At 47.9% G+C, this 18,831-nt stretch overlaps 1 protein-coding gene across 1 annotated transcript in view; it reads right to left on the reverse strand.

The window, feature by feature from the left end:
* LOC119169426 (putative sodium-dependent excitatory amino acid transporter glt-3) overlaps nucleotides 1-18,831 on the reverse strand; it is a 66,887-nt gene that overhangs the window by 23,105 nt on the left and 24,951 nt on the right. Inside the window, exon 8 of the mRNA XM_037420502.2 lies at nucleotides 6,806-6,940. Coding sequence (XP_037276399.2) covers nucleotides 6,806-6,940 — 135 coding nt within the window. The remainder of the gene's footprint in view (nucleotides 1-6,805; nucleotides 6,941-18,831) is intronic.

Raw genomic sequence — 18,831 nt, forward strand, 5'->3', positions numbered from 1 at the left:
CATGCAAAAAGTACTGCGCACACTGCATTGTGAATGCTCTGCACTCAACATGAAAAAGCAAATATCCGACAAACTAATCCGTATATTTATAGCATTTAGTACGGTTGATGATCAAAGAAGTAGAGAGTTTGAGAATTGGGGTCCCAAGAAGCTCAAAGACCCAAGAAACTTGCGACTTGCAAGGGTGCATAAGCAGAACCCAAGCCAATCTTGGGCTCTTGCGTTCATGTTGACCCAAGACCCAGAAATTGAAAATTGACCTGTGCCCTGAAGTTGTTTCGGGTCACCAGCTACACGAAGCAGACGCAGCGCGAACCACGGTGCCGTATGGCCCACATTTCAAATATTTTTTTGTTTTATGGAAGCAAGTGGCACCCCGTGCATTTGACCCAACGCAGCCAGCGTTTCACACAATTCTCGAATTCCGCTGGTCACCCAAACGCAAGAACGACCTACGCAACGCAGCCTGGGAACCCAGTGTCTCGGGCCCCAGTCTTAGTCATCTCCCGAGAAAACATTGTAAAGGTGAAGACTGCAATTATACTTCTACGCCGGCTATCGCAATTATGGGTACCCTAATCTGCCTTAATTTCTTTTATGTCATCAAAAGGCTGATATCTTTGGTACTCTCTGCAAACGTTGCACAAGATGTGCGAAGAGTGCCACTTGGGCACAGCGCAAGAAAATTTGCGCCAGAGACTATATGAATTGCAAAATCTACGCGTTATATTCAAACTGTGAGTCATGGTTTTAAAGTATTAGAATACGAGTGCTGATCCTACCTACATTTAGCCACTTTCATGAGTACCTGTTCCTTTCACAAAGGCGTAACTGCATTTAAATACTTTTATTGCTTTTTGCATTTAAGGTCCCTTCTTTATGACTAGTTTTCACGACGTTTTGCCTGCACGTTCTCATTTTAACCTGGAAACCTTGTGTTTCTGCGGTGCACCTAATACCGTCCAGTAAATTCCACTTTAATTTGAATTGAAGGATTGATTAGATCTCATAGATTCAAAAAAAAAAAAAACAAGCCGTCTTGCTCCCTGTACCATGAGAATATCACTTGCTTAAGTGAAACTTGCTTTTGAAATGTCCGAAGAGAAAGGTTTCAGTGGAGCTGGTGGCGTTAGCGCCCTTCGTGCCCGTTCTTTCTTATTAAATGCGAAGCATTTCTTAGCGAACTTCAACAATTTTGCTCGTATCTATCTATCTATCTATCTATCTATCTATCTATCTATCTATCTATCTATCTATCTATCTATCTATCTATCTATCTATCTATCTATCTATCTATCTATCTATCTATCTAGCCACCTACGACTTTGAGCTCTCCAGGTCGTTTCAATAATGGTATCGATGCCAAACTTTGTATGACATAACATCACTATATGAAGAACATATTTGACTAGCTATAACATGAAAATCATGACATGGATGTCAGGAATGTCACAATTTACAATTAATTGTCCTGCAGCTCTTGCGCTGGTTTTGTTCACATAGCATGTTGAAAAAGTAGTAAGGTAGAGCATGATTGCATGGCGAACACAAGCAACACCCCCTAACATAAAAATCATAACATGCGTCTCATGTAACACCATGACTGCATGCCAAGCTCGTGATGGCTCGCGGGCGTTTCGCTAGCTTTACTTAGACCAAATTTGGTATTAAAGAACGTGAATGGATGACCCTGGTATTATACTGGTGCAAACATGATAAACATGAAATTCGTGTCATGTAACAACATGGCTATATTCTATGCTCATGATACACTCACGGCCGTTTCGGTAGCTTTACTTATACCAAATTTGGTATTACGGAACGTGAATGGATGACAAAGGTATGATACTGGTCCAACCAAGATAAACATGAGATGCGTGTCATGTAACAACATAACTACATGCAATGATCATGATACGCTCACGGCCGTTTCGGTAGCTTCACATTACCAAACTCGGTACTACGGGACGCGAATGAACGACATAGGCAAATGACACATACAAATATGATAATCACGACAAGCGTGTCATGTAATAACATGACAACATGCCACACTCATTATGCGCTCGCGGCAATTGAGTGAATTTGACATATGCCAAATTTGGTATTTCGGCATGTCAATGCACGACGAAGGTATGTGACTAATGCAAAAGTGATAATCATGAAGTGCGTGTCATATGAGAAGATCACTACATGCCACAGTCAAGGCGCCTGTACATATCGACGTGTCACGGTGCACGAGCTCACGAGCGTTCATTTCTTCGGGGGACGCCGGCATTGCCACGCCATGCACCGGCCCTTCCTCGGTGCGCGCCGCGCTGCGTTGCTCTCACGCATGAGCGTTTCAGCGCGTCCGGTGTTCCTCTGTCATGAAAAGAGCGAGACGCAGTGTTGTTTTGGTAACGCATCAGCGCGAAATGGAGCATGTCACATATCACGCCGGTTGCCATCGGGCCGCGCCGACGGACGCTGGTTGTGCCGGTCGCGCCTGGCATCAGACTATAGAGTGCTTGCGTTTTGATAACGTAGCGTCACTGTGTCCAGCATGCGCGCGCGTAAACGCTACATTTTGGTATATTGGGCCCTTCATAAAGCACTCGTGGCCGTTTTGCTAGCTCCACATGTACCAAATTTGGTGTTACGTGACGTCAATGGATGGCAAAAGTATATGAATAGTGCAAACATGATAATCGTGACACGCGTGGCATGTATGAACATGACAACATACCACGTTTATAGCGTGCTCACGGTCGTATCGCTAACTTCACATATTCTAAATTTGATATCACTGACGTGAATAGATGACGAAAGTAAATGACACATCAAAACATAATCATCATGACACGGAAGTAATATAGGACATCATTTCCCTCCACCTCGTAACGCTGTGCCGATTTTAAAGTGGCATATCAACCTTTCTGATTCGTGCTTCGCATCTCATTGATTACCAGTGTATGTAGGATCTGTCATTTTTTTATTTTTATTGCTCTGTTTCTTTATAATCCTCAGGCCTTCTGCCTTTTTTATTCTCTCTTACAGATTTGTCTCTCTCTCATTGTCCACATTTCTGGTTTCCCCCTTAATCCTTCTCTTCGTTTCTTTCATTTTCACTTTTCCTTTGATTCTCCATTTCTATCCATCTTATATGATCTTGCCTCTGGTTCTCTCCGGCTGTATCTTTCTTTTTCTTCTATTCCTATGTTTTGCTTTCTAATCCCTTGTTGTACTCCTTCTCCTCCCTTTCTTTCTTATCTCCCCGCTTTCCTTTTTCACTCCCAGGCTATTTTTGCTCTGCTAGCAGCTCGTGCTTGGATGCTTCTAATGCAGGTTCAAATATTACTTTGAGAAGAAATTTCCTCGTATATTTTTTCTCTTTTTTTTCCAGCCATAAATCACCTTTCTTTTTGCTATCTCTGTACTTATCATGTCGCATATCAGGTTATCATGGAACATTTCAGTTGCACGTCGTCATTTTTTATTTTTAACTGGTGTCGCAATCGAATGACTTAACATCACTGTTGCCTCGAATAAGCTGTTATGTGGTTGTTTTACACCGGCCACCCATACTTTGAAAAATGGACTGTGCTTAGAACGTCCAATATCGGCCTGTTCGGAAACAACAGCGCTGCGTTTCACTATTTCTGCTCGGATGCAACAGCTGACCTGTGCCTTTTTCTGTTTTGACAGTAAATTTTTTTTTCGCTTTTTGTTAGCATTCGTAGGGGAACCTACAATGAGTGGCAATGACGGCTTGGTTCATGCAAAAGCTGGCACCATAAAGTGCACGGAGAACTGGGGGAACAAAACTAGGTCCTTGATAGTGCGCGAGTCAAATGCTTATTTCTATACGGCACCATTCAATAACTTTTCTTCTTACACCGTCGATTTGTCCGTGATCAGTCACTTCTGGCATTCAAAGCCATATCAGCAGCATCAGAATTTCGATAATGACGGGACTTGTCATTTCATATTCCCACATTTTAAAAAATGGTTTCATCATTGCATTCTATTGTTTCACGCATGGCGGTCGCTTTTGCTTGTATTATAAGAATTGTCACATATCTAAACACGTGAGTGAAGGTCCCTGTCCCGGCACAGAGGAAAGAAAATATGAAGCAAAAACGTTGCGCATTGCCATACACAAATTAAAGAACAGATGTAGACAGACACACAGGCAAACATACACACAAGCAGAGAGACTGGGAGATAGGAAGGCAGACAACAGAAAGACCAAGAACGTTATTGAGGTCATAAAGAACACTGCCTCAAGAAGGTAGAGCACGGGGCTGCTCCCATGTGGGAACGGGTAGGCGGAGCCTCATCACCGCCTCGTGGGTTCACTGGACAGCCGAGAGTTGACGTGCAAGTTCTGAGCTCCTGAGCGCAGAGCTCCATTCCCCTTTGGTCATGTGCTCAGCATTGCGTAATGAGGGGTACGGCCAGAGCATGTGGTCTAACGTAGGTACGGCACCACAATCTGGGCATGTTGGAATAATGCCTTCAATTAACTGGCTGTGGGAACGAAGACTGGGGTGCGATCTGGTTTGAAGCATGCGGAGGGTAGATGCCTTGTCCCTACAAAATTTCATATCAGAAGGGGGAAGACCCTTTTGTGCAGCTGATAATGTTTGGTCACTTTGTTGAAAGTCAGGACACCATCCCTAAATTTTATTAGGTTGGAGTCTGAAGGCCCCGCAGGCTGCCCAGAACGGTGAGGAAGCTCTCGTGCTCGTGTGTGGGTGATCGCGTTTAGTTTTGACATGGAGGGGAATTGCGATTTTAGATGAGTCGAAAATAGAATTGTGACGTGTTCATAAATATCCCTATGACCTAAGTGCGAACTACTTCAGCCGGTTCCGATGCAGATGCAAAGGCTCGCACAGCCACTCGTAAGACTGTATAGATTTGTTGTCGGGAGTCGTCAAGGAGAGCGAGAGCTAAAGTTGCCTGGTCAGCTTTAGCGGGAGTGGTGCTGCTGATAGACACGATGTAAATAACGCAACCTGCGTGGTCAACTGCCACGATCGAGCAGTTGGCTGTTAGACCATAATGCCACTGCCTACGAAGCATGCAGACTCTGGGTTTGTATGAACACTCTTTAGCAATGTGTAACCCCTGGCTTTCCATTTGTTCGCATTGTACTGCTGGTGCACGTTGCGGGGGAACGAAGTTACCATAATGCTCATTCTTTGCTTCATAGGGAGAGACTGAAAACGTTCCTGTTCTGCCGCATTATACCCTAGGATTGTCAAGATGGTCCTGCCTGTAGCTGAGGAGGAGAGCCTGGCCATCTGATTCGTATGCTGATCCTCGATGATCTCTCCCAACGTGTTGTGCACACCCAACAGCATGAGGTGCTTCATACTAGTACTCGAAAGGACCCCAGCACTTTTTTGATGCTTTTGCGAATCTGGAGATTCTTCTTAACCCTCTCCAGTGCATGGCAACAACGTAAATAATTCGGTTTATTAAGGAAACGTTGAATTGCATTAACAAACTGTCCGCTCTAGTGCCACCTCTAGAGTTCGAGACCCTAAGAATAAGCCGAATGATGCTTGACGGTTCACCCGTTAGCTTGTTTATGGTGTGCCTATTTGTGCCATTTGCCTCGATAAACATTTCAAGTACTTTGATTACCTCTACCCTTGGCACGTTATGACCAGAGCCAGTGCGAAGCACTATACTTATATCTGAAAGAGAGACGCCGCCTTGAGGCTTTACAACCCTTCTATTGGGTCTGTAAAGCAGAAGTTTAGATTTAGTTGGAGAGAGTCGGAGTCCAGTATCACCAAGAGAAGATTCAGTGTATTCTACAGCCTGTTGGAGTTTTTCTTCTACTATACCCTCACTGCCACCCGTGCACCAGAACAGTGATGTCATTGGCGTCAAGGGTATGACATATGCTTTGTATTTGCCAGAGTTTCGTGGAAAGCTCACAAGGAGAAGTATTGAACAGAAGGGGTGAGACCACTGAACTTTGTGGCACACCTTTGGAGAGCCAAGAATGAAGGATTCAGATTTCAGATCTTCTATTCTAATCATGACCTTTCTCCTTTTGAGGAAAGAGATGATGATTGCATGTAGTGTAGGCCTAAAGCCGAAACTAGAGTTGGATTTGACAATATAAGCATGAGAGAGATTGTCAAAAGCTTTCTCTAGGTCTAGTCCCAAGATTTCTCTGACATCTCTCGTTTGAACGTTGATAATTTGGTGTTTTATGAACTTCATGGCACTGTACGCCGATAATGACGGTCCGAAGCCGATCACGTTGTACGGAAATAAACCGTCGTCTTCAAGATAGAAAGAGAAAAAGAAAAATAGTGGGTAAAGCACGCATGCATTTTGATTCACTTGTTCCTAATGTCCAATTGAAAATAAGCTAGCATTATTTATTTATTTATTTTTGCAGACCACTGTCTGACAGCACAGCTAATGTCCCCCTTGTTCAATGGTTAACTTTTCTTTTTCAACTTTAACGCCTAGGATTTAACGTGCTGTTCCTTTGCGGCGGATATGTTCAGTTCACTTCAGTACACCATATCTAGCAGTCTGGCAGAGAAATCTCACCTGTTAGAAAGATGCATACGTATACTTTGCGGCTGGTTCCTTAATGCAGTGCTTCCAGTTAATCCTTATATCTATGTATATGCATGACGGCTATAGGATGCATGTCGGAGGTTCTGATACTGTAAAAAGGGTTTGAGCACAGTTTCATCCAAAATTTCGACAGTGGGCCCCTCGGCTGACAAAGGCTGGTCCCACGGCCAAAACACCTGATTGAAACAAAAGGTTACAAGCTACTCACATCATCCAGTTTGTATAGGAGAGCAGTCCGATGTCTTGCGACTGGATGTTGAAGGACATGCTGATGTAGTGAACAGCCGCATCGATCGCCACACCTGATGGAGCCGTGGTTAGGCTGGCCAGTCCACATGTTAGCCTGCACACAAAAAGGCATTCTGTGTTGAAATGCGCCGACTTCAGAAACGCATTAAGGAAAAGCATGAAGCCATGAAGACGATAAAAAACACCACTAATGCAGCCAGAGAAGACAGAGCTGTTTTTTTTTTGGTGACAAAACCGATAAGCAATGTTGTTGCTTCGGCAAAATCTAAAGAGGCGCGCGCGTTGTTTAAAGCCGAATTTGCTGTAGGTAGGCCATTGTGCTCATGTTGAGAAGTTGGTCACAGTGGCTCCTCTTGGCAAACATGACGTATTGTTTTTCTTCCTTCGATCGAACGGTGCCTTTTCCAATTAAACTTCTAAGGTATAGGAGCAAAACTTTATCACTGTCAAAGATGCCTTGAATGGGTGGTCAGCAAAGGTGCCAAGAAAAACTGTGATGCTGCAGTGAGACGAAATGTTTACATCATCTTCGAGCACGTTAAGAGAGGTTTTTCTTTAAAGACATCGCTTTAACAGCAAACCTGTTTAGGCTATGAATAAAATAAAGCTCACAGATCAAATTCCTCGCCAAGCAAGGACGTCATCTGGCATCGCAGTGTCTTCGAGGTTATAGCGCGCTGTCGGCCACCTTGGCCAAGCTGCACCCACCTGCTTTTGAACAGCGTCAAACCATTCTATCATCCTATACCATCAGTTACAATGTAGATAGCAGGTGCGTCGAAATTGCTTCGTCATGGGTAGGCTTAAACAACTTTCCGAAAAGCCGCGTAAACAAGAACGAAAAATTTTCAGAACCCACGTACAGTGCGAATCAATTATATGCGAAGGACGAATGAGATAGGTTGATATGTCACTTTAAAATCAGCACAACATTACGAGGTGTAGGTAAACGATGCCGTACACGACTTTCGTGTCATGATTATCATGTTTGGATGCGTCGTTTACCTTCGTTATCTGTTCACGTCACGTGACACCAAATATAGTATCTGTGGAGCTAGCGAAACGACCGCGAGCACGCTATGAGCGTGGTATGTTGTCATGTTCTTACATGACACGCGTTTCAGGATTACCATGTTTGACCACTCATTTATTTTTCTCATCTATTGACGTCACGTAACATCACATTTGGTATATGGGGAGTTAGCAAAATGGCCGCGAGCACATCATGAAGGGCCCGATACACTCCTATATAGCGTTGAAGCACGCTAACGCTGGTGACAGCGACGCTACGTTAGCAAAGCGCGAGCACTCTAGAGTCGGACGCTAGGCACGACCTGTGTGACCAGCGTCCGTCGGCGCGGCCCTACGGCAACTGGAGCGAATCGCCACGTGCTGCTTTTTGCGTGGATGCATTACCCAGACAAAACGGCATCTACCTCGCATCGTGATGGAGGGAAGCCGGAAGCGCTCAATTGCGCATACGTCAAAGCAACGCAGCACGACGCTCGCCTGCGAGTATATGGCAGGACCGGCGCCTGACATGGCAATGCCGGCGTGATGCGACGAAATGAATGCGGGTGAGCACGCGCACTGCATCACGTCAAACTTTATTCGTGCCTTGACTGTGGCATGTTGTCATGTTGTCACATGACACGCATTTCATGATTATCGAGTTTGCACCAGTGACATACCTTCGTCAACCATTGACGTGACGTAGTTCAAATTCGGCATGCATATGTGAAGCTAGTGAAACGGCTGCGAGCGCATCATGAGTGTAGCATGTCGCCATGGTGTTACATGACGCGCATGTCGTGATTATAATGTTTTTGATGTGTCATTTACCTATGTCGTCCGTTCGTCTCACGTAATAACGAATTTGGGACATGTGAAGCTATCGAAATGGCCACGAACGCATCATGAACGTAGCATGTAATCATGTTGTGATACGACATGCATCTCATGATTATCATGTTTGCATTGGTCACATACCTTCGCCATCGATTCACGTACCGTAATACCAAGTTTTGTATATGTGACGCTCGAGAAACGCCCACGAGCGCATCGTGAGCGTGGCGTGTAGTCATGTAGTTACAAGACACGCATGTCATAATTTTCATGCTAGGGTCTGTCGCTTGTGTTCGCCATGCAATTATGTCATACCATACTAGTTTCGCCACATGCGATGTGAAGGAAATCACCTCAAGAGCTGCAGGAACATGATATGTAAATAATGACATTGATGTAATGTGATGATTTTCATGTTATGACTAGTCAAATATGTTCTTCATACAGTCATGTTAAGCCATATCAAGTTTGGTATTGATACCGTTATTGAAACAGTCAGGAGAGCTAAAGGTCGTAGGCGGCTAGATAGATAGACAGATAGATAGATAGATAGATAGATAGACAGATAGATAGATAGATAGATAGATAGATAGATAGATAGATGGATAGATAGATAGATAGATAGATAGATAGATAGATAGATAGATAGATACGTTCAATGTCGCCGAAGTTCGCTAAGAGATGCTTCGCATTTAAAACGGGCCACAAAGCTGGATAATGCTTGGGAACATTGAACCTAGTATACTGCTGCCATTTGTTACTGGTGAGCGGGAGATACAAGATATCTGACTAAGCAAAGAGAATACAAGCAAAGGCGCCACAAATTGACGTTATGTTTGCATGTGGTCATGAATTGACAGCGTAGAAGTCACCAGGGCACCACCCCAAAGGGAACTGGTCATAGCGACACCTTTTCCCTTAAGTATTTGGGGCCACCTAACGCATTATGAAAACTCAAGTGATGCCTTGCCAGGGATACCTAGCTCTTTTTTGGGCTTCACCTTGTGATGCTTAGGCTGTTTGTGATAGTATGGATGGCCCATAGGCGGGCGTAATGACATCAGCAGTGGCTGGCGATGTAATTTTGAGAGGACGGTGGGTCATGGAATGGATTGGATGTGACACCAGCACAGAGTGGGGCAGTTCATTGATTGATATGTGGGGTTTAACGTCCCAAAACCATCATATGATTATGAGAGACGCCGTAGTGGAGGGCTGCGGAAATTTCGACCACCTGGGGTCCTTTAACGTGCACCCAAATCTGAGCACATGGGCCTACAACATTTGCGCCTCCATCGGAAATGCAGCCGCCGCAGCCGGGATTCGAACCCGCGACCTGCGGGTCAGCAGCCGAGTACCTTACCCACTAGACCACCGCGGCGGGGTACAGAGTGGGCAGTGACGTCTCGCTTAGGCTGTGGCGGGTAAGTGATCTTGAGGGCTGTTATTTGTTGACAACCATCTCAACTAATGAAAGATGAATGTTACTTACTTATCTATTATTTTCATCATTGTATAGAGAAGTTATCTTTCTTCTTCACTTCGTCTGAGGTGACCACTTCAAGCTCAACGCGACTCCCACTTCTTATATATGCATTTAGTCAGCGTTAGCTATGTTGACGGCAGTTATTTGAACTTATATAGTGGCGACGGTTGCCGATTGGTCAGAAAAAGAGCAGTGGTAGCAGTAGTTACCTAAGACATGCACAAGTAGGCATAGACACCAAAACTACGTGAAGCCACAGCAAGAGCACGTGCAGCCACTATCGGCGCTCTCAATCTAACACATCTGGCAGCTGTGACCCCTTCACGTAAAAAAAATAAGAAACTCGCCTGTGTATAGGTCTGACATGAGCAAGAGCGTCTGTGTTATTGAAGCTTACAAGTGAGCAAGCGAACAAGAATTAGATCATTCAAACACAACGCAAGCCTGATGCCCTCCACTGCGAATACACGCCATCTAAGCCCTCCCCCGGGGCGTAGTCGAAGTTCAACCTCATTTATTTATTTTATAATATACAAAAAGTACGGCTCAAGTATTCATTGTAACAGACTGAAAACTATGTACTAAAACACGCTGTGTCAATAAAAAACTCCCAAGCATTTCCCCAAGGCTGAACATGGTTAAGTGCGAATGCACGGGGTGATGCTATGAGGGATATTTATTAATTCGCACTATTATATTTATTAATCACACTATGGTGCCTTTATGGTGTAATGGTTCCTGGAAATCGCAATTTGATCACACGGGGGAGTTTACGTTAACTCACTGGCAAATGCCAACGGATTTTAACTTTACTCCCCCTCATAGCTTCACCCCGTGCAGTCGCATCTAACCATGTTCACCCTCGGGGAAATGCTTGGGAGTTTTATTACTGATGATGATGTATAAAGTGTAATTAATGAATTTAAGTGTTGTTTGTCATGAAGCATTTGTACGCAGATACATTATATATGAAGTATTATATATTTACACTTCACGATTTTCGTACGATGCATTAAATGCACACATCGCGAGCGCGTCACACACACACACAAACTACACTACAGATTAATACCTATTCGTGTTATCGTTGTAGCTCACGGTTAGTACCAGCGCTTTGTGATCCGAGAATTGTACGGTGAGCGGATCCGGCAAGACGGAGCGGACCGTACAGTTCCTACTGAACGCCAAGTCTATGAAGCCACCGTTGATCGTGGTCGGAAACTCGAGAGACAGACACGTCATCGAGTAATTGTTCAGCATGTGGTCAACCAACCAGCCATTGTCCTTTCTAACGTCCACGTTAAAGTTACCCCAAAGGAACCGAGGGACGCGTGCGCACAGACTCACTTTCCATCGCCGCATCCATGTGCTCCAAGACGTCATCTCTCGAGAGGTTCGGGGCCAGGTAGACGGTCACAACCAGGACGGCATCGCTGGAATAGGCACTGGTGTAGACGGAGGCGCACGGCGAGTCATCTCGGAGCGGCGAAGTACACACGGCATGCGAGAGGACGTTGGCGTAGACGTGTCCAACCAAGCACACGCCGCAGTACTCGCCCCAGCTTCCACTCCGGGCAAATGAGCATGGGTCGTCAGTGGGACACGTTCGCGGCGATGCATCAGGAGCGAGGTCGGCAAGCTGTAAGACGAGGAGTTGGGTCCGGTCCTGCTGTTGCCTGAGCTCTTCACTGAAGGGCCGGTAGCGCTTTAGGAAGACGTCCACTCCACCAGCCCTTCTCTCGGCGAGGGCCCGGGTCCCGCGATCGTAGCCACTCAGGGAGACATCGGCAGCGCAGTCACCGGAGGAGCGGTTCCAGGTCTCCATGAGGCAGAGGAGATCAACAATGGAGAGTACGGGGTCTTTGGCAACGTCCAGTGCATGCGCCGAGAGAAAGCGGACGTTTAGGAGCGGGAGCGTGAACTCCCTACAGCCACCCTCGCACACCCTGCGGAAATGTTGGTCCCTCAGAGCGGAGAGGTAGCGCTGCGTGACGGTGACGAGACGGTGATTCTCGAGCCTCCGAAACTCATCGAGCATGGGTTTGTCGGGGTTGTCGGTGTCTTGCTTGAGGTAGAAGGTGTGGTCTCCCTCAGCGTTGGTGAGGTATAGTCCGTTGAGGTTGGTACACCGAGAGAGCGCAACGTAGACGAGCTTCTGCGGGTGCGTCTTGGAGTAGTCGTACACGACCGAGGCGTAGGTTCCCCACTGAGATTTGTGCACGGTGATGGCGCTGGCCTGGACAAGGGGGAACTGCGTCCGTTTACAAGCTATGCCGGCCTTTCGATCTACCGTGACGGTGGCCGACTGCATCTCGATGGGTATCCAGTTCTCGCTGGTCACGTCATAGCCATTGGTACGGGCCTCGTGAACGGCCCGAGCGGCGCGCGCACGCGTGAGCTTTCTAGTACCGGACACATCAAACTCGAGCCGCAGTCGCCTCACGCGCGTCTCTTCATCCCCGTCTCCTTCTCCTTCTTCATCCACTCCATCTCCATCATCGGGCAACGGGCCGGCGAGCTTACACAGGCGCAAGACTCCAACCGCACCGTTGACCAGACCATCCACGAGATCGATGTTATGAGTCATCATTTAGGGCTTGCCAACCACGGCCATGACTTCCCCGGGCAGATTTGCAAACTCGCTGGGAACCATGCGGGCAACCCTCCGCTTGGCATTCTCGAGCAGATGCGGTGTCTTGCAGCCGAGGTACCGATCACGCGCGCGAAGCACCACGAAGTCGTCCTGCGAACGGGCCACGGTCTCGTTGAAACGCGTGACATCGCGTTCGAGTAGAAGATGCGCACGGCCGAGGGCGCGCGCTCGGCGGCTTCTTCAACCGTGACGAACCTGGATTCGAGAAGCTTTACTTCTTCGGGCTCGAGCGCGCGGCCGTCCCCAATCTTGGTGAGGACCGCGGAGAAGGTGACGTCAGACTGGTGCACGACTCCCACGAGCGGGAAGTATTTGAGATGATGCCGGGTGACAGCGCTGAATCCGAGGAGACCATCAGCACTGCGGGGCCACTTGAAGATCTCGCTGGCACGCACGGGTGGCAACTGCCGCAGGTCCCCGCAGAGGATGACGTCCAGTCCACCGAAGGGTTCGGTGAGTCGCTGCTGTTACGCTTTATTTTACGCGAACCCCTTTGGGGCCCAAATGCAAGACCACGGACAGCGTGCGAACGCTCCCGGGCCTGTAAACGTATCGGGGGTAGAGGCGCAGAAGTGTATGCCCAGACGCCGAGGAACCTGAGACGTTGCTGCCGCGAAGGTCGTCATGTGCTGTGCGCGAGAACGCGGTGAGCTCGTGGCTCATTCGCACCTGGCTCTTGAGTGTGGGTACGCCGGTGGTGTGATCCGTGGCGCGATCAGTCGCGTGATCGGTGGCGTGACCAGTGGCGTGGTAGGTGGTGCGAACACAAGGTGTTCCATATTTGGTCATGTCTGGAGGCGCCTGACGTCACACAAGCGTCTGGAACCCTTTAAAAACGCGCAGGGAGAGACTGGGTGGAGCAGTCTGGATCGAGACTCTGCCGGAACTCTGCTCCTCGGCTTCTTACCTTTGTTTGTAAACTTGGATGTCCACTTTGGTCTAACTATGTAGTATTAAACTCTTTTGATTTGCTGTTCTGCGCCGTCTCGCCGGTACTTCCCTTCTCGTCGGTCCTGATGCAAGTTACGAGCACAACCTGCTGACGGCGGCGGTCAAGAGACACCCGTAACAACTGGTGGCAGCGGTGGGATGCTGCAGTCATTTCGACGACTCGAGGGCTGAGCTGCGACACGGATCCGTCTCATCTGCCAGGCCGCAACCAGATGCAGTGTTTGCGAGGGTCTACGCGGAATTCTTGGCTGTTGAGTGGTGAGTGCGGGGCTTTGTCTGCTGAGTTTTGCCAGGCTTTTTCAGTGAGGAAGCGTAACTGGTAATTCGAACTATTGTTGTCGCCAAAGTGGGTTGCCGCAAGATAGTTGTGTACAGTAGGAAAGGTCGCACAGAACACAGCCATGAATTTGAAGTTGCTGCGTAAAGCGGAGTTATTACAGCTTGCAAAGGAGTTGCGTTTGGATGTTTCTGACGCACTCCGGAAACCAGGATTGATCGAGTCTATTAGTGCTCTGGAGGCTGAGGAAGATGAGCTGACGGAATCCCTTGAGATAATTCGAGAAAGGGAAGCCGCAAAAAGACAGGCTGAGGAGCGTAGAGAACAGCAAGAGAAAGAGCGTGAGGAAAGGGAGCTCGAATTAAAACGACTCGAGTTTCGACGTTCGAGAGAGCGCGAGGAACGCGATCACGTGCTCGAGTTAAAGCGACTCGAGGTTGAAATAAAGCGCGTGCGAACGGCAGGGCAGAGAAGCGAGGCAAACAGTGCAGGGGTGCACATGTCGCTCAAAATGACAGAACTAATTCGCCCTTATAAACTCGGAGAGGACATTGGGTTGTTCTTGGTGAACTTTGAGCGGACGTGTGAGAAGCAGGGGTTCTCCCGTGAGTTGTGGCCACAGCACTCTCTCACACTCTTACCTGGCGAGGCAGCAGAAGTAATCGCTCGTTTATCCACTGAGGAGGTCGACGATAACGATAAAGTAAAATTCAGTTTGCTTAGGAAGTACAGGCTGTCCGCGGAGGCATTCCGGCGGAAATTCCGTGAATTGGAGAAAGGAAGGAGTGAGTCATACACTGAATTTGCCTATAAACTGAAGTCAAACATGGTGGAATGGCTAAAGGAGGAGAAGGCCTTCGGTGACCACGCAAAGGTTATTGAGTGTTTTTTACTAGAGCAATTCTACAACCGGTTACCAGAGAACATTAGGCATTGGGTGCAAGACAGGCCAGATGTTAGCTCTGTAGCCAGAGCCGCAGAGGTAGCAGAGGAATTCGCCACACGTCGGGCTCGCGAAGGCAGTGACAGTGGTCGAAAAGGGGGTCCCGATTTTGGGTTCAAGCCAAAAAGAGGGCCTGTGAAAACGAAGGAAGAGCCTGAAATTGGGAATGCCCGAACCGTAAATACGTCGGAGTCGGAACGGAACACCGAACCTGCGTTAGAACAGCAAAGGAAGCTAGAAGCGAGGAAACCGTTCCTTTGCTATAACTGCCATAAACCCGGTCACATTGCGGCGCACTGTAAGAAACCAAAAGTTGTGTTTCTATCCATCAGTGGTAGGGACGAGAATATCGAGCTTCTCGAACCTTACATGCGCGACCTTGAAGTGAACGGGAAGCCATGCCGCGTACTGCGCAATTCTGCGGCTACGATGGACGTAGTTCGCAGCTCGTACGTTGAACCGCAAATGTTCACGGGTGAGTGTGCTTGGATCAAGCAGGCTGTAGAGTCGTGTAGTGCATGCCTTCCCGTCGCAAAGGTAACTATCAAAGGCCCTTTCGGCACGCTCGAGACGTAAGCTGCCGTGTCGCCGGCACTCCCTCCGCCATACCCTTACCTGTTTTCGAATAGATCTGACAAGATGCTGCGCGAGAGAGGGCAGCTGTTTGGGGAGGCAAATGTGATGGCGCTAACGCATTTGAAAGCACGGGAACTCGCTGCGAAGGCAGTTGCCGAGTCCCCTTTAGCTGAAATCGGCCTGACGCAGGACTCCCCAGCAGAGGTCGAACTTACGCCAGCGTTACAACAGCAGGGGGTCCCATCCGTGGAGGATGAAGCTACGGCACGGGCACCATCAGAAATATTGGAAGAGCATTCCAGAGATTAACTTGTAGCGCCTACGTCGGAAAGCTTACAGCGACTGTTAATGGTAGACGGCATGGCCTTGAGGAATCAACAAGATAAAGACCCGAGCTTGCCAAACATCCAGAGCAGGGTACATGAAAAGATAGCCCCGAAAAACATAAGTTATTATGAGAAGGATGGCATACTGTACAGGAAGTATGTTGACAAAAGGGGTGTAATGTTTGATCAGCTGGTCGTGCCTCAAGCTTAACGAGAGGATTTACTGCACTTGTCGCATGGAAGTTCTTGGGCAGGTCATTTAGGCGTCAAGAAAACGAAGGGACGGTTGTTGCAGGAGTATGATCGGCCAGGCTGTTTCCGCGACGCAGAGCGATTTGTAAGGACATGCGACACGTGTCAGCGTGTAGGTAAGCCGGGTGACAAGTCGAGGGCGCCGATGAAGCTGGTGCCTATCATCACAGAGCCGTTTCGGCGGCTCGTAGTGGACACTGAAGGCCCACTGCCGGCGACATCGTCGGGGTACCGCCACGTGCTGACCGCGATATGCCCAGCGACTAAGTTCCCCGAAGCGGTTCCACTTAAAGAACTTAGCTCTGTTGAAATAGTTAACGCGCTCCTTTCCATATTCGCACGAGTTGGCTTTCCCGCTGAAATACAGTCGGATCAAGGCTCTGTGTTTACTAGTGCTCTTACCACTATGTTTTTGGAAAGGTGCGGAGTAAAACTAATTCCTAGTTCAGTCTACCACCCTCAGTCTAATTCCGTGGAGAAGCTCCACTCCGTTCTGAAGCGAGTGTTGAGGGCGTTATGCTACGAAAGGAAGACGGACTGGGAGCTATGTTTGCCGGCTACCATGTTCGCGTTAAGGACTGCCCCGCATGAAGCAACGGGGCTTTCACCAGCCGAGCTCATGTACGGCCGCTCGTTGCGATCTCCTCTTCGCTTGCTTCGAGAATCGTGGGAAGGCCGAGCCGAAGACCCAGTAGGGGTCGAGTACGTTTTGAAGCTACTGGAGCGTTTAAGAAGCGCTCAACGGCTATCAGAGCAAGCCATGGCTAAAGCGCAACATAGGTCAAAGGTGTACTATGACCGCACAGCCAGAACCCGTCGATTCTATGTCGGGGACAAAGTAATGATACTGCGACCGTCGCAGAAAAACAAGTTAGAAGTGCAGTGGGAAGGTCCCGCCAACGTAGTTGAAAAGCTTTCTGACACAAACTACGTGATACGCCTGCCTGGAAAGCGAAAGATACAGCAAGTGTATCATTGCAATCTGCTCAAGCCATACCGAGAACGGGAGGCAGTGGTATGCATGATGGTGAACATCCCCGAGGAGATTCCAGTTGAACTTCCAGGGCTTGCATCAGTCATAAACGGTGAGGATGGTGAACCACTAATCAAAGAATTAATATCGAAAGCGCAGTTAGAGCCGGAGCAAAAGATCGAGCTCCAGGATCTTCTGACAGAATTTCAGGACTTATTTGTAGATAGGCCTGGAAGAACCTCGGTTGTTACTCATGACATCAAGCTGACATCCTCAGAACCCGTGCGTAGCAAAGCTTACCGAGTGTCACCGCGCCAACGAGAGATTATGGATTCCGAGGTGAAGAAGATGTTGGAATTAGGCGTGATCTAGCCTTGTGAGAGCGATTACACTTCGCCCTTAATCTTAGTTGAGGTGCCGGGAAAAGATCCACGCCCTTGCGTGGATTATCGCAAGCTAAACTCGATCACCAAAGATCAGATTTACCCGATACCAAACATTGAAGAGCGCATTGAGAGGGTTAGTGGAGCTCGATATATTTTCACGCTGGATCTCGTTCGAGGCTACTGGCAGGTTCCTCTCACCGAAAGGGCTTGCAGATATGCAGCGTTCATATCGCCGTTGGGAACGTTCCGCCCTAAGGTATTAAGCTTCGGTTTGAAAAATGCACCATACTGTTTTTCAAGCCTTATGGACAAGGTGTTACGAGGACTAGGGGAATTCGCTTTACCCTACTTAGACGATGTGGCGATATATTCGTCCTCTTGGTCAGAACACATGCAACATCTGCGAGTGGTTCTAACGCGTTTGCGTGAAGCGGGACTGACTGTGAAGGCACCTAAATGCCAACTCGCTCAAGCTGAGGTGATCTACCTAGGTCACATAATCGGACAAGGACGCCTCCGACCTTCTGAGCTCAAGGTGGCTGCCATACGCGATTTCCCGCAACCACGCTCAAAGACAGATATCCGCTCATTTCGGGGGGTTGCAGGTTACTATCAACGTTACATCCCGAGATATTCGGAATTAGCTAGCGCTTTAACTGACGCGCTCCGGAAAACTGAGCCACAAACTGTCATCTGGGATGACCGTAAAGAGGAGGCTTTCAAAGCATTAAAAGCCGCCTTAACAGGTCAACCTGTGCTGAAATCACCTGATTATTCAAAAGAGTTCATAGTTCAGTGTGATGCTAGTGAGCGAGGCATGGTAGTAGTGTTGTGCTAACGAGGAGAGGACGGTGAACACCCAGTTCTTTATGCCAGTCGTAAGCTGACTGTGCGAGAACAAGCGTATAGCGCAACCGAGAAAGAATGTGCGTGTCTCGTATGGGCAGTGCAAAAGTTGTCGTGCTACCTTGCAGGCTCGAGGTTCATAATAGAGACAGACCACTGTCCTCTCAGATGGCTCCAGTCCACTTCTTCCAAAAATGGTCACCTCCTGCGCTGGAGCCTCGTTTTGCAGCAGTATTCATACGAAATACGGTACAAAAAGGGGAGTCTCAATGGCAATGCCGATGGCTTAAGCTGAAGCCCCTAGGTCATAAATTGTCCTCGATTGTTTTTCTTCCTGACATAGGTTTTTGTGTTATTATTTCTTCCGTAGTTTTGGAAGACCTGTGCGTCGTTAGGTGGGCAATGAAATTAGGGGTGTGTTTAGTACTTTATGCGAGTAATAAGATTGAGACTTTTGTGTTTAAGGTAAGC

This window comes from Rhipicephalus microplus, chromosome 2 (genome assembly GCF_043290135.1).
Source record: "Rhipicephalus microplus isolate Deutch F79 chromosome 2, USDA_Rmic, whole genome shotgun sequence".
Taxonomy (NCBI): Eukaryota; Metazoa; Arthropoda; class Arachnida; order Ixodida; family Ixodidae; genus Rhipicephalus; species Rhipicephalus microplus.